The 16,317-nt window shown below is 37.6% G+C and overlaps 1 protein-coding gene across 3 annotated transcripts in view; it reads right to left on the minus strand.

Annotated features, from left to right (window-relative positions):
- The window catches only part of SLC25A21 (solute carrier family 25 member 21), a 514,834-nt gene that overhangs the window by 147,378 nt on the left and 351,139 nt on the right, over positions 1–16,317 (minus strand). For all 3 annotated transcript variants that reach the window (XM_007180729.3, XM_057544322.1, XM_007180728.3), the window contains one exon: positions 3,251–3,334. In XM_007180729.3, coding sequence (XP_007180791.1) covers positions 3,251–3,334 — 84 coding nt within the window. The remainder of the gene's footprint in view (positions 1–3,250; positions 3,335–16,317) is intronic.

Consider the following 16,317-nt stretch of genomic DNA (forward strand, 5'->3'; position numbering starts at 1 on the left):
AACCTTTAACTTGCGGAGCTGGGGGAGTTAGATAAGAAGAACCAGGAAAGACGAGCTCTCTTAATTGTTAATAGTCAAACTTACTAGCACTATCCTCCTTGCAGGCCACAGAGCAAACTGGCCTCTACGCACCTGAGTGAAAAACCATCTTTGAAAGCAGAGTATACTCTAAAAGCTAACTAAGAAAATCAAAAGGAACTGTTTTGCTAGGAAAAAAATTCAACACAGCATGTGTTAAAAGGTTTTTTTTTTTCTTCCTTTTTTTTTAAAACTTAAGGCTATGAAATGCTCTTGCTCTGTATCAAAAATAACAGGCAGCTTTTTCTTTTGTATTTTTACAAATATTTCCATCTTTAAGACTGGAGCTTTCTGGCTTTTGCTAACAACATGTCCAGATCTAAAGGCATTACAGAAAGAATGTCAATTTGCTTTAGAAGCAATTAAACATACAGTCGAGGAAAAGGCCAATTTTACTATGCAGGGACCACACATACTGTATGTTTGTTACATTACTTGATATCAAAGCAGAAACATCAAATTCTTCCTAAAACACACTTGAAATGAAGAGTCTGGCTAAGGAACTCCCACATCCAATTCAGAGATATCTGTTACAGTTTACAGAACTTGGCAATGCTGACACTATTGTTTTACTGGAAAGAGATAATTTATTGACTATATAATACACTATGGTGTCTTCAATTTTATATACATGTACTGGGTAAAATGAACATGATTTTGATCCCAACTGCCATAAATGCGGGCACATTATCAATGACACTTAGGTACCACATCACCAGAGGAATAGCAAGAATTTGCTCATTCTGTGTCACTCGATGACCTCAAAATATTTAATCAGCCTTCAGGATCATTACCATAGCTTCAGAGGGAGTGGTCTATAGCAAGAATTATCATCTTTCTTTTTCATTTTGCATCATCATGATGTTGGTGTGATGACTTTCATTCATTTGTTCAACATGCATTTACTAAGTATCTCTGCTCAGTGCCAAACACAGGGATAGGGAAAACAGAGGGAAATGAGACGTGGCCCTCAGGGAAATGTATTCTTGAGGCGGGAGAGGGGAGACAGACAGAAAACAAGCTCAATAAATCAGGGTGGTGCACGCTATATAACAGATCTGTGCACGGGGAATGAGCCTGGAGAAGAAGCAAGGGCTGTCCTAGGAAGGGCTCTGTACACCTGATAAGGAATTTAGACTTTACACTGCAGGCCATATTTTTACATATTCCTGAAACACTCTAAAGATAAAATAATTAAAACAGTATGATACTGGCACAGAGATAGATAAATTAATGAAACAGAATAGGAAATAGAGAAACAGAATAGAAAATTTAGCTGATATATATGTGGAAGTTTAATATACAAAAAAGCTAGCATTTCCAATTAGTGAGTAAGGAATGGATTTTTCGACCAGTGGTGTTTGGACAACTGAATAACCATTTGAAAATAAAATTTAATTCCTATATGCCATACTGCACATTAAAAAAAGAAATCACAGATGGATTAAAGATTCAAATGTAAATGTTTATAATCTTGGGGTTAGAGGATGTCCTTCTTTTTTAATGTGCCATCAAGGTCAGATATCACAAAGGAAAAGATAGATATAATCACAAAATCACAATCTTCAAAAATCACAAACTTCTGAAAGGTGTAAGACACTATAGTTGTAAGACAACTGACAAGTTGGGGAAAATATTTGTAATTTATGTAATAGTTAAAGGATTAGTACCTATAATATATACAGAACTCCTACAAATTAATAAAAAAATCTAACCTAAGAGAAATGGGCGAGAGACACAAATAAGCAATTCATGAAAGAAACAATACCTAATGATATAAAAGTATGCTCAACCCCAGTTACAATCAAAGGAATACTATTAAGACACTTTTATTTTTCACCTATTAGATTATAAACAGGAGATGCATGTGAGTGACAGATATAACAAATAATGATTGATAATGTCCAGTGTTTGAGAGGGTGTGGAGAAGTGAGAACTCTCAAATACTAAGGATATAAAAGTCAGTACATACTTTTTGGAAGATAATTTGGCAACATCTATGACATAAAATGTGCATATCATTTGATCTTATAAGTCCATTGCTAGCAACTTTAAAAAATAGAAATATATATATATATATATATATACATACACACATAAATGTGAAAAAATAGTATGAGAATACATACTGTACTATTGTTTATAATAGTGAAAATATGGAAACAACCTAATGGGCCACCAAAGGGATTAATTTAATAAACTGCAGTACGTAGATAAATAAATTACTATGCTGTTGTTAAAAAGAATCTATTGGCATGGAACGACATCAATGACATATGTTTAATTAGCAAAATAGTAGCCCCAGTATAATCTGTTAAGAGAGGTAGTGAACTACAGAGGTTAGGAGCATGGGCTTTGGGGTCAAGCTCACTGGATTTGAGTCCCAGCTTCAAGGTTTACCAGATATGTGAAAATTACTAACTTTTCTGAGTCTTGGTTTCTTCATCTGTCCAACTGGAACGGATCCTAACAGAACCTACCTCAAAGAGTTATATGGAGAATTCCTAGTACATAGTAGAGGCTAAACATGTACTAGTTGTTATTATTACTGTTATCTTTTTGGTATAATTATTCTTTTCAACCAATTCTCTTATGAAAACAACTTCAAAAAGCACATCTAATATCCTTTGGAAAATTATGCTCGATAGAGGCTTTAACTGAATCTATACATCGAAGACAATTTTAGTTTTTGTAACAAAAATATTCTATTTATCTGATCATCTAATAGATAGGATGATGAACTTAACACATCAATTTTTGATAAAGATATGTTTTGACTGAATATTCATAAACCAGAATGCAAACAAGGAACACATTTGGGCGCTATATTTAAGAATCAAAATAAAGAACTATCACATTTAGATATCCCCAGTTATAAGAACTTTAAAAAGCCTCAATAGCACAAAATAAAAATTCTCCTCTAGTCATCGAACTATGATTAATAAAGGATATTATTAACATCCTTTTTGTGGTAGTTTCTATCATATACATATTTAATTTTCAACCGTATTATCAGGGAAAACACACACAAAAATAGGAAGACACCCTTTTAAATATTTTTCCCTACTAAGACTAGGAAAAGAAATCATTCAAAATGAGAAAACATGTTATGTAGTAATATATTAAAATGCCCACATCAACGTAGAGACTATATATAAAGAACCATACATACCCTTCTGTGCGGAAAATCATTCGAAAGCTGTCTCCTAAGCTTTTGTAACTGTTTGGATCAGTTGCACATCTCTGAATCTGGAACCTAGAAACAAAATCAAACAAACAAAAAAAATCCAAGTTAAGGATTTTGCCAAATGGCTTTTCTCATTTTTCAAAGTCTTAGGAGACTCAGCCTTTTCAGATTAATCTAAAATATTCTGGGTTTTGCTACAGATTTTACTGATTTATTTGTCTTGTATAATCTTTACCTTATTTTTGTAGCCTTTAAAATTATTATATTTCTCTGTACTTTAATAGAACTGCAGAAAGAGTTTTTTTCATCTGTTTCTTAGCTAGGCAGATGCACCCTGAGGCATTTATGCTTTTTTTCTTTTGCAAAAAGCACACACAGATGTCATAGATTGTTTTAATGCATAATTCAGAAATCTGAAGATGCATATGAAACAAATAAGTAGCTCTATTTCTTATCTTAATTAGTGCTCTTTGATGGTAATTTAATACAAAGTTTAAAAATACAGAGCAGCTAATATGGCCTAACTTTGATCCTGATTATGAATTTGGAATTCATTCTGGCAGACAGGAGCCTGCGTTTAGAGCAAGAATTCAGGTCGTACCGTGATACAATTTATTATCAGTACTTCATGATGGAACAGAGTTGGTCACTAGGGGTAGTTCAGGTTACCTGGACCTTCACAGAAGCACAGTGCTCTGCACGTAGTTTGCACGCAATAAAAATGTATCCCATTTTGGAAAGCCAAATTCTTTTTTTTTCCTCTTCTTTTTTGGTATGATCATGCATCTCAGAACTCTAACCTTCAAAATGTGGAAGTTCCCAGTATGAGGGTCTTATGTATTTTGCATCTTACCCTGGGGTTTGTTTCTAATGAGATCTATGGCAAGTACTGTCATTTCCCTACACCCCAGTTCTCCATTTTCGGTTTTCTTTAGGCTGCCTACTCCTTGGGTTTAACTTTCTTGTCCCAATTCTAAGTTAAGCCCCTTCTTCCTTCTGTACTTCCCTCCACAGTTTTAGCAAGCCTTTTAAAATAGAAATTCTCAGAAATACCTCTAATATTGTCTACTCTAAGATGCTTTTCTCAGATTGTTAGATTTATGACATGAACATAACTTCTAATTCTGAGAATGATTTATTTTATAGTTCTAGGTCCCAGGGAATTATGCTGAAAACTAACACATATATCACAGAGAAGTGTGAATATTTTGCTTTGATTGAAGTGATTGGGCATATGAACAGAATAAGTAGACTATAAGACTGGAAAGTGAGGCTGGATTACATTTGACTTTGTAAAGTGGAGAGCTGCTGAACGAGATTGTGCAGGAGAGTAGTCGTCCTGAGATGAAGGAGTTGATTCTTCCAGTAGAGTACTTGAAACATACAAATTCCTAATAAAATATTTATTGTCTGATTGGGTGGATTAGAATGGAAGTATGGGGGGCAGAATAATGATGAAGGCAATTATGATAGTCTGGGTGAAGATAATGATGCCAGAATATGAATGGAGGAAACAGAGATGTAGTAAAAGAGGTGAGCTTGCTGGGTGATCATTTTTCTCTTTAAATCAATGGGTTTTTTAAATTATACATTCAACATGATCCTCTCTTGATCCTCATCAACCCAGCAAGTAATATTCCACTGCCCTAGACTTACTATTGCCAATGTTTAAAATGTCATAAATATTCGTAATGTTTTTGCTTGTCAAACTTACATCTCTATTGGCATGATCATTTTTAGGAGGTTAGTTTCTAGGCAAGAACTATATCCCTAAAATTTAAATTGCATGGAGCTTATCAGAAGATCATGAAGCTTTACAACTAACTCATTTAAACTGTTCTGGATCCAGAGGTGCATTTGGTGTGTATATAACCACTGGCCTAGAAGACTCAGTAAGCAGTTCTGTCTAGAATCGAGAACATGATTTGATGGTCAGGTAGGTGGACCACGTTTGGTATTTCTGGACTACTGTATGTAGATGAGATAATCTGGGTTTTGGGATACAAATGAATTAATAATGCTAAACACAAAACAGTACAATGGAATAACTACTTGTAAGTTTATACAACAAATAATTTTGGAACATAGAGAGCGATTTCCAAAATACGACTTTGATTCTAATTCAAAAAAGAATCTCCATCTCTGCATTTGCATATTTGTAACCTACATTCATTGTTGAGTATGAAAAATTTCTTATGTCTAACGTTCAAGGGAATAACTTAAAATAGTTTTATATATTATAAAAACATTACATGCTTATAGATTTTTCTCATAATAACTGTAATAATTTTCATTAAGTTCATTTCCCTCTGTCAAATTCCTTTCTGGATACTTTTCTCCCAAATTACCAAGTATTTTTAAAATATTTGCCATATGAAATAAGATGCTATAGGTTTTACAAAAACCCAGGGCATTATCCCCACTCTCAAGAAACACAGTAAATAAATGAGAAAAAATTTTTTACAATAAAAGGGAAAATATCCAAAATGTCAAGTAGCATCAGCACAAGTTGCCCAGGTGTTCATCAGAGGGAGCAATTACTGTTTTCTGCAGAGGATCAGGAAGGATCTCAGGAAGGAGAAGGCATTTAAGCTGGTCCTATAGGATTCAGAGAGGCAAAAAGAGTAAGCCAGGAGAAAGCATTTCAGGTGGGGAATTGAGAGAGGGAAAGATGTCCTTTTAATAGAAGTGAAAGAAAAGATCTCCCACCATGACAACCTCCCGTGTTTCGTTCAGGATGGATGTTACAGCACCCTGCTGGTGGCATTCAGCTGCTCAGGGTGGATGGAGACCTGAGCGGGTTAGAGGAGGGTGTTGATGAGATAAAGTCAATGACCGATATAGAGCGTTTGGCCTTTTCCTCAGCGGAGCATTTCAGCTAACTCTGTGGCCATCTCACAGTCATGTGACCCGGTCCTAGAAGGAACTGTGAGTCACGAGAGGGACCAAAGCAAGTGAATCCTAATGGCAAGAAAATTGACCTTAGCTCCTCTTTTATTGATGGGGTTAGAGACATCAGCTTTGTCTATGATGTCTGCATGTTTCAGTAATACCAAGGTGGGTCCTCTGTCAGCTTACACAAAAATGAATACAGAGTACAATTACTTCTTAATTAACTAGTTATCTAACTTGGCTATTGGAAGTCTAGGCACTTCACTCATTAGTTGCAATTTCTTTCTTTTTTCAGAATCCAACAGATAATATTTCCAATCCACTATTCTCAGTTAATGAGTTCTTGAACACTTACTATGTATTAGGTACTCCACTATTTGGGGCATTATGAAGAAATAAGATCTAATCCTGCCCTTTAGAAACTTATAGTTAAGTGAAGGAGATGTACAAATAGATGATTACCATATGCAAGGAATAATGTTTAGGAATAGTATTTCAGAGTATCACATGTCAGCCAATGAGTTTTACTGGCAATGAATAAACACTAGTATTACTTTTACTGGAGATGATCTTATCTATGGCTGACAGAAAATAGTATCAATACTATGCAGTGACATTAGAGGGAAGAGGGAAAACGGGAAGGATATATTTGGGCTAAATATCTGTGATTAAACTTTACCCTCCCACTTTAAAACAGGCAGCAAGGACAGTCAGTGGAATCTTTGAGGAGTGTTCCATTTAGAAGCTGACTGTCTGATGAGTGATGCTGTGTTCATTACAAACAGGAGCGGCAACATCAAATAGCATCACATGAGGAGAGTCCACAAGCTGTGTTGCAGAGCAATGCAAAAGGATGGGCAGGCATGGTACATACTAATTCCTCTGTAAAGCCTCCCACCATTCCTTACTATCCTAAAGCAGCTAGAGGTCCCATTAAACAGGCTAAGGCAAGCACAGCTGTCTCTTCTACTGCACATCTCACTTACGGCATGTCTGCACTCTGCAGAGAAAGTCCATGCTGTATTTAGTTCCACTACACATGACTTATTCTGATCACAGAGTTATCAGTTCTTCTAAGGAATCTGTTTCAAGTTGATATAATTACAGTGCATTTTGGTCAAGCATGTAAAACAGCAATTTCCTTCTTCATCTCCATTACATTTCAGCAACTTAAAAGGTTTCTCTCGAATTGAGGCTTTACATCAGCATTTTCCAAGCTGCGTTCTGTGCTAACAAATTCTCTCTATGCTCAAGGAGACAATTTTCCAGTTACGTAATAGAACTCTTTGTAAAATTACAAAGGCAAAGCCACACTACTCTAAATACAATCAAGATATCTAGAAGAAAAGATTGGACTTTCCCATTGTCCTAATAAAAGCAGTTTAGCCACATCTGGAATCTCCATCTGAGGAACTTCTTTTATTAGAATGAAAACTTACTGCCAAATGGGCAAATTGGACAATGGAGTAATACTTAAGAAATATTCAGTGCCTAATGTCAGGTCAGAAAGAAACACAGGGAAAGGAGTGTGGCTCAAACCCTATGCTCCATTGCCCAGCAGCCAGTGGTCCCACCTGCCATGGAGCCAGGGAACCTGGTACTGCACACTCTTAAAATTGGGAGGGAACAGCCCTACCATCCACCACACCATAAATATGAAGCAAGTTATTGCGGTTACGACAGGGCAAGGAAGAGCTGCTCAATGTTCGTGAGCAAATGTACAAGTATATTTTTAAAAGCAAAAGAATGTTCTCACTCACTAAAATATTTTTCTTTAAACTGGTCAAGAACCATTACTGCACTATTTCCTCCGACTTAATTGTGTGCTTAGTCAGTGATACCAAAGTCTGTTGTTGATTCTTAGCACTGTTAGAAATGTCACTTTAGGCATTCAGCTTGTCTGCGCACTTCCTAAGATATCATAAGAATGATACGTGTTGAGAAATACAATGACTTTATTACTGCCTTAAAAGCTGTAGAATGAGGCTGTTTGAAAATTCCTAAGTCTCACATTTATGCAATGCCTTTATATTCCAAAGGAAATTTTACATCTATCATCTTCATCTACTGTTGGCTGATGGAGTCTATACTGGGAAGTGGAGGCTATAGGGCACACAAACACACACACACGCATGCACATATATATATGTATATATACATGTATATGTATATGTAATCTATATATTTATATGAAGGGCAGCAATTGAGTTGCAAAGAGTCAGATTGGGGTAGGGGATAAGATTTGTCCTGAAGCTATATTTGCATAGCACATGCTCTGCTTTTTAGTTAGATCATATGATTATTTGCAGTGCTTTAGGGTTGAGAACTGATGGGGATTTGGGAATGGGGGCAAAAGCCATCCTAACCCATCCCTTTGGCATTGCCACCAATCTTAAGCAAAGCAGTGAGATAGGTGGGTTTTATTTCTAGCATCATCTCCAGATCATTTTCCAGTCCAAGAGTATTCTCATGCTCTCTCTTACCTTCCCCTACTCAACCCTGCTCTCAGAAAAGCATTCACACCAATCATTTATCCTTATCGTGGCTTTTAATTTGATATGCTGTCTTCCGGAACGTGTCCCCTGTTAAAGGGATTTCAGCTCTCAAGGAGGTGGCACGAAGGTCTGGTTTTGTTTAGGGTGAGGATGGTTTTGTTTAGGGTGAGGATGTTTTGTTTCCCACCAGAGACAGCCCTAAGTGGTTCTTTTTTTCCTGAGTGGAATTTTATGCTACCATAATGCACTGCTACATAAAAATTACACCTTTGTGTCAAAGGAGGTGAGGCACTTGGGAGACTGAGACATTGACTAGGAGCCACCAGTTTCAGCTCCAGTGCTGTCACCGATAAATAGTGTAAACTGGTGAGAACTGTAATTTAACCCCTCTTTGCCTTTCTCCTCACTGGTAAAACGGTACCACAGACATTAGAGGACACTTTGATTTTGAAGGGACGGTGACACACTGACTTAATATTTGAGTTTGTTAGCCATAACAAATGTCTCTTCTCTTGAAGAGACATTTCATTGTGTTTTGTAAAGTAAAGCTCCAAATTCCATATTTTATAAGGGTGGGAGACCATTAATAAAAATTGTACACTGTCTATAAGTGGTGATGAGCCTAATGAAACTCCCTGCAGAGATCTTTGTAAATGTGCTATGAACAAAGATTATTAGTAATTACCAGAATGTTACATGTGCTCCATAATAAACACTTTAGAAACCCACCAATGAATCAGAGATTAACAGACTAAAGGTTTGCAATTACAGAACACATTAAAAGGATAACTGTAGGAAGATTAAATAAAGATTTTAATTCATTGTAATTAGCCTATCTTACTGAAATAAGATGTTGCTCCTACAGAGTATTTTTGCTTGCTTACTGGTTCGTTGAGCATGGGCAAAGTCACTGAACATGCAAAGACACGTTTGAGGCTTTGAAATTTAGGTGTACACGCCTATGTTACAAACTTTGGAAAAAGGCCTTAGAAAGCACATCTTTAGAAAAATTCCCATCATGTATATTTGTTTCTTTTTTGTTTTTTCTTGGCTGTGTTTTGGGTCTTCGTTTCTGTGCAAGGGCTTTCTCCAGTTGCGGCAAGCAGGGGCCACTTTTCATCGCGGGGTGCGGGCCTCTCACTATCGCGGCCTCTCTTGTTGCAGAGCACAGGCTCCAGACGCGCAGGCTCAGTAGTTGTGGCACACGGGCTTAGTTGCTCCGTGGCGTGTGGGATCTTCCCAGACCAGGGCTCGAACCCGTGTCCCGTGCATTGGCAGGCAGACTCTCAACCACTGAGCCACCAGGGAAGCCGTATTTGTTTCTTGTACTCTGAAAAATCACCTTATACTGAGGCTGCCCCAAGAGAAGAAATACCCACTTCCCATGAAAGGCTAACCACTGAACTGAAGGGGGAAGGGGACTTTGCATTTGTCATCCTTGTAGAAAGACAGCATCGGATGGGGAGTTGACACTGCTGATTTGGGAGATGATTCTATCAGTTTTCTTTAGCAAGTGCTGGGGAGAAAGGTTTTCTCCTAACATTTCTCTATATCCATAGCTTTCTTGTTCTAATTTTAAGTCCCTGGTGATTGTGAATGGTAATTAAAAAAAAAGAATCTCAGCTATGGGTATTTTGTTTTACTCCAGATTAAATATAACAAAAATCCACATAACGTTGCCTTAGCCATGATAAGCACAAGAGTCCTTTAATCATGTTGGAAGGGTGTGGTTTACAGTTCTAGATGCAGATTTCTGTCTCAACATTTCCTGAGATACCCATCTGCACAAGGGGCAAGGTTAAGAGTTCTGGAGACCCAACAATGAATAGACCACGAATGGAACAAACAGATGGGGGGCAGGGAAATGTTAGTAATCAATTATAAAATAAGGCAGAACACAAGTATTAAATAGAGATTCTAGGAATTTAGTTTATCTGCAATTTAAGCATTGCCTTTGCTTGTTGGGTTCACAGTCTAGGCCTGGCATCAATTAACACCCTAAAATAATGTTAACAAATTCACAAGGGTCGTGAGTTTGGCTCTGCCTCAGCAGTGATCACTGACTGAAGTTCAAAAGCTGTACTCACATATTTGGCTACTCATCAAATTATTCTGAAAATTCATGGAAAAGAAATATACTTTTCCTGATTGTTGCTCAGTCATTTCCCTAGGAGAGAGTCTCTTTATAAAAGAAATAGGTACCTTTACCTGGTAAAAATTAAGATGCCCTTTGTCTGTTTAAAAGTCTGAATGTCTTTACTAGGAGTAGGTGGGCTGGGCTATGCTTTGGCTTAGCGTTTATGATGTTGTAAAGAAGACCAATAAATTTCTCTATGTTATTATAGAACAGTTTATAATTTGAAGAAATATGTAACCTGGAGTGCTCAGCCAGCCTAGATAATTACTACAGATAAGGTAATAACATCTTGGCAAGGCCACAAAAGCAAGGGAAATCTTCTGTGCCATGTAATTTCGAACACATTTTTGAACAGAGCCTCAAAAATATTATCTCTCTGAACTATCAGATCAACCCAGATAGCCTGATTATACTTTTGGTAATTTCCTGTGATCCTAGACACATCTAATTGCAGTCTCCTTTCACAAGCCAAGAAGATTTAAAACCTGATAGTCTGTGACTGTACGTTTTACAGTTCACACTTTAACAGTACACTTAAATATCCTGTAAATGGTTCATCATTTTGCTAACCACAAATTTTGTTACAATAAACATTTACCTACTTGTCCCGAATAGTGTGATGAAATAGATCTAGTTTTGTACATCTTAACACAATTATAAGACATATAGTATTCCTAGTATTTAGAACCTGGGTAAAATTTGACATTGTAAAATGAATCATGATAAGAGAGTTTATGCTACCATCTGGCACAAGTTCTTCCAGTTGTTTATATTACTTAAGGGATAATAACTAAGTACACTGACAATATAATTCTACAATTTATTTTAATGACGATATGCTAGTTAACAAGTCAGAGACAAATGATCATTAGAGATAACAACCTAAATCTAATAATGTTAAACCACAAGCAATAAAACAGGTTAATTGACAGACCTGTATGATTAAAATGTTCCAAGCACAAACTGGTCTCAATTAAACAAAAGCTTGACTAGCATGTGTTTCAGTCATTTTGCTTTGTAAAATACCAGTCACATTATAAAACTAAGCTTAATATCAGATTATAGTTCTGCCACTCTTTGAAAATACATATGTGTGTATGTATGCCTACATTTAATTAAAATTCACATTTAATGCCAACAAATGACCTTACACCCCGATACACCCATCTACATTTTCCCAAGTACACTAACCTAGGCTGGCCATTGGAGTGGTAGATTAGCATGAATCCAACTCATACTTCGGAAATAAGGGAAGGATGGATCACAGATTGGAAATAAAACCCATTACCAAGGTGATGAAAATAGAGAGGGCTAAATCAACTTCAGCAATCAAATATTAAAATAACCACAGTCATGACAAGTATCATAGTTTTCCCATATTCCCAAAATAATGATAGTTTTTCAAAATTTAACCCCCCTAAAAAAAAGTTAGCTATGTTCTTTCTCTCTCTGATCCTCCCTTTCCTGCCCCCACCAACTTGGGTTCACTACTTTCCCTAACGTTCACCAATAGCACCTACTATCTCATGACAGAGGACCATATGGCATCATTCTTACCTGTTGAACCTCAGCTCATTGCTCTGGATGAGACTCAAATTCTTGGTTTCTTGTCTCCATAAAAGATTTCCAGAACAGGGGATTCAAAAGCAGTCAAATCTACCCGAATCTTACTTGCCCTGGGAACTGAGCCACTTGACAGAAATTAATTATGCACTAGAGACCATAAGCCTGGGTCCCAGTGAGGGGGAATGTCAGGCAAGATAGAGTCTCTGGAGACCTAATATATACAATCCATCTTATTTTAACTGATCAAATGTGCCTATTTTATTTAGTACTGATAAGAAAGGACGCTTTTCAATAATGTCAAAGAAAGAAAGATGAAAAGAGTGGGTGGTTTCTTTGTATTCATAAGCATAAATGCTTATTCTAGAAAGAAATTTGAAGAATGGAGATAATAAACTTGGCTATTAAGGAAGTAAACATGCTTATGCTTATCAGAGTTGAGGAAAATTTCAAGGGAAGTTTATTTTTTTATACCAAGATTGACCTCATATGTTACCAAGATTTGGGTGAGTTATCGGATCCAAATGAGAACACAGTTTTTAAAAGCATTTCATAGGTGGACAGGACCTGAAAATGACCCCAAAATGGTAATAATCCTGCTTATTTGTAAATCACTTTTAACTTAGATTGCATATTTCCATTTTTCATCTCATCTCAGGGTACCCCTTAGTTTAACAGTTCCTTCTATTTGTAGGGTTAAAACCACTTTAAAAAGAAAAAGTAGCAGCTTGGAGCTAGAAAGGCAGCAGACTGGAGGGAGTAGGTTTCCCTGAAGTCTCCCAGTTGTACTAGAAATTTGTCTCTCGAGTTCAGTGAAGGACCAGTAAAATCACTATTCTGAAGCCAAGCTTTTTCATTTGTTAAAAAGGGAATAATGTTACTTGCACATCGCCCAAATGAATGGCAATTGTGTTCATTTAATTTGATCTCTCCCTATCGGGGTATACACTATGCATGGAGAGAGATCTCTGCATGGGGAAGGTGGGCAGGACATCTTTGGTAAAAGAATTTAGATGCAATGTTTTTTGAAGAGCAAAAGACATCATGTGATTCCTTTCAGCCCTCTCATTGTAGACAGTTGGATTGATACATTCTGGACCAAAAAACCACATTTCTGTATTTACCTAGCATCTATTCTGTGGGATTTATTTCCGAGGGTTGTTTTTTTTTTTTTCACATCTTTATTGGAGTATAAATGCTTTACAATGTTGTGTTAAGTTTCTGCTATACAACAAAGTGAATCAGCTATATGTATACATATATTCCCATATCCCCTCCCTCTTGAGCCTCTCTCCCACCCTCCCTATCCCATCCCTTTAGGTCGTCACAAAGCACCCTGTGCTATGCGGCTGCTTCCCACTAGCCATCCATTTTACATTTGGTAGTGCATATATGTCCATGCCACTCTCTCACTTCATCCCAGCTTCCCCTCCCACCCGGCCCCCACCCCGTGCCCTCAAGCCGTTCTCTACATCTGCGTTAGTTATTCCATATTCCAAGTGTTTTAAGTGCCTACTGTGTGCCTGGGGAATATTGTCAAGGCCACCGTCTAATAACTCTGTAAATTCTTTCGCTCGCTCTCTCTTCCTCTCAACTAAATACTTTTAATGATGACTATACCATTATGTCATGAACCCACACTCAAGACAGCCCCAGTGGAAGGGTATGGTTTCATTATTATCATCAAATAACATGCTAACAATAATTAAAAATCACTTAGAACACTGGCAACAGAAAAGATGCGTGAATTATTCCCACCCAGGAGCAGGCCTAACTTGTCCACAGAACTTGTATAGGACTCTATGCTTCACTAATTAACCAAATGTTTAATAAAAGACAACTAATGTTTTTGGCTGAATTATAGATGGGTACTTTGGCAGGTAACAAAGCACTTCAAGACAGTTCAAGTCATTTAATTTTATAAAATGCTCATCTAATTCTAACTAGCAGCTTTCACATAAATGTAACTTTGCTTTTTAAAACAATTAGTTTTTTAAATAATAGCTCCCTGTTCTACAATTTAAGATAATCGGATATCTTGGTTAACCTAGGCTCCCTAAAATCTTAAAGACTAAACATGACATTCATATAAAATGACACCCAAGCGAGAAACCTATAGTAAATACATGAGTTTAAAACCCCTCCTTCAAACTTTTGCTAGGGTGAGTTCTGGTGGTCTCCAGTGAAACTCCAATCACTCTCATTCATTTAATCATCATGAATTCTAAGCGTGAAGATTAGACTTAAACATTTGGAGTTTTAGTCCCTCCCTTCACAAGTAATATGTTACCATTGAGTATAAAAGAGCAAAAGTGTTCTGAAACAGTGAAATTCACAGAGAATTCAAGCCAACTAGCATTTATGAATGCCTACTCTGTATGGGGTACTTGGATGTGAGACTCTGCTTAACGTAGACACTGACCCTCTTACAGAAGTTTGCATTCTAATAGGAGACAAACATGTAGCATTAAAACATTAATGACAGGCAAGTCTTCCCAAATTGGTGGTATTCTTGCTTGCTTCCTTGAACAGTACACAGGGAACACGACACAGCATTTTTGAAGTGCCTGGGGTTGGTGGGGACCTTCTGACTAGGAACTACCCTCCTGTGCTGTTACACAGTGATCTCATCAGGCCTTGCAAGGCATGGGCAGGCCAGTCCCTGCACTGATGGCCCCATAGTGCTTTTCTAGTTCTTGGTTTTCCCAACATGGTTTTGTTCGATCTTTTCTTGCTAGGCAATGAGCTATCATTTCTCGCCCATCAGTGTGTCTGCCCCTAAGCACTCTCCCTGCTTTGCTCTCCTTCTCCCATTTTTCTCTCCTGCCTTCCTCCCATGACCTTTAATTCATCACTTACACCCAGCAGTGAACTAAGGACCAGATAACCCAGCTTGGTCATGACCCTTAGTAGGGACTGGAGGGGCCAGACTATGAGTCAGGTCCATGAACATCAGAGCCTTCCCAGCATGCCATGCAATTTGGCTGTCCAGAGACCATTTTTGCATGTGTTTCGTTTCTCAGCTCTGCACTAGAGCTGAGCTTCTGAGATAAGTGGCCTCTGGCTGAGTTTGAACTTTCCTTGAAAATGGGTCGTCCTGAGAGGAGGAAGGGGCAGGCAGCCTCCAATGTCCTTTGGTATTCTCTCCCCTGGTACCGCGGTCACAGTGAGGTAGAGCACCTCAGGCAGGTACAGTCTCTCCTCCCGGTGGGAGGATGGTCCTGCTGCCATGTGCCTATCTCTCTGGGACTTCTTCACTTTGAGGGCTTAATAAGGAGTCCTATTGCTCCTAGAAGCCAAACAAGAACTAATATAACATGATGAGGATGATGAGGACACATAGCACAGCTGACCGCAGCCATAACGATCCCTTCTTCATTCTGTTCCCCTATGTATTTTGTGGATTTAGTTTCTGTTTGTTTCTTGAAATAAAATGCCCTTCTTGTTTTTTTGTGTTTGATTTCCACTTCTGCATTATGGACTAGTGGTAAGTGTCTGTTATTTAGATTCTCATAGATGCATGTTTAGTTTGAAAACTCTGAGAAAATATGGAAATTTCTTTTGAAAAATGTATATATTTTCAGAAATCTGGCCAAATCACTGTGGCTTTCTGTTGGCTCTGGTGGTACTACATTAGCCCTTTTGGAGGAGGAAAGAAAGAAAGGAAGGAAGGGAGGCAGGGAGGGAGGGAGGGGGGGAGGAAAGAAAGAAAGAAAGGGAAGAACCACTGTAAAACACTCTACTTCCCAGTACAAATACTTTTGGAACTGCTAGGCCCACCCTTACTCATGTGTGTTAGGTCAAATTCTGGCAGAAATCGCAGGACAGCTGCAATTCCATACTTTGAAATGTCTATTAAAAGAAATCTTGATGTAATTTATAGAAGAGTTGGAAGGTATTCCCTGTTTTATTCATTCCCTTGAATATAGACAACTTTTGAAATAAAGGAAGGAGAGAAATGAGTA

The sequence above is a fragment of the Balaenoptera acutorostrata genome, chromosome 3, assembly GCF_949987535.1.
Source record: "Balaenoptera acutorostrata chromosome 3, mBalAcu1.1, whole genome shotgun sequence".
NCBI lineage: Eukaryota > Metazoa > Chordata > Mammalia > Artiodactyla > Balaenopteridae > Balaenoptera > Balaenoptera acutorostrata.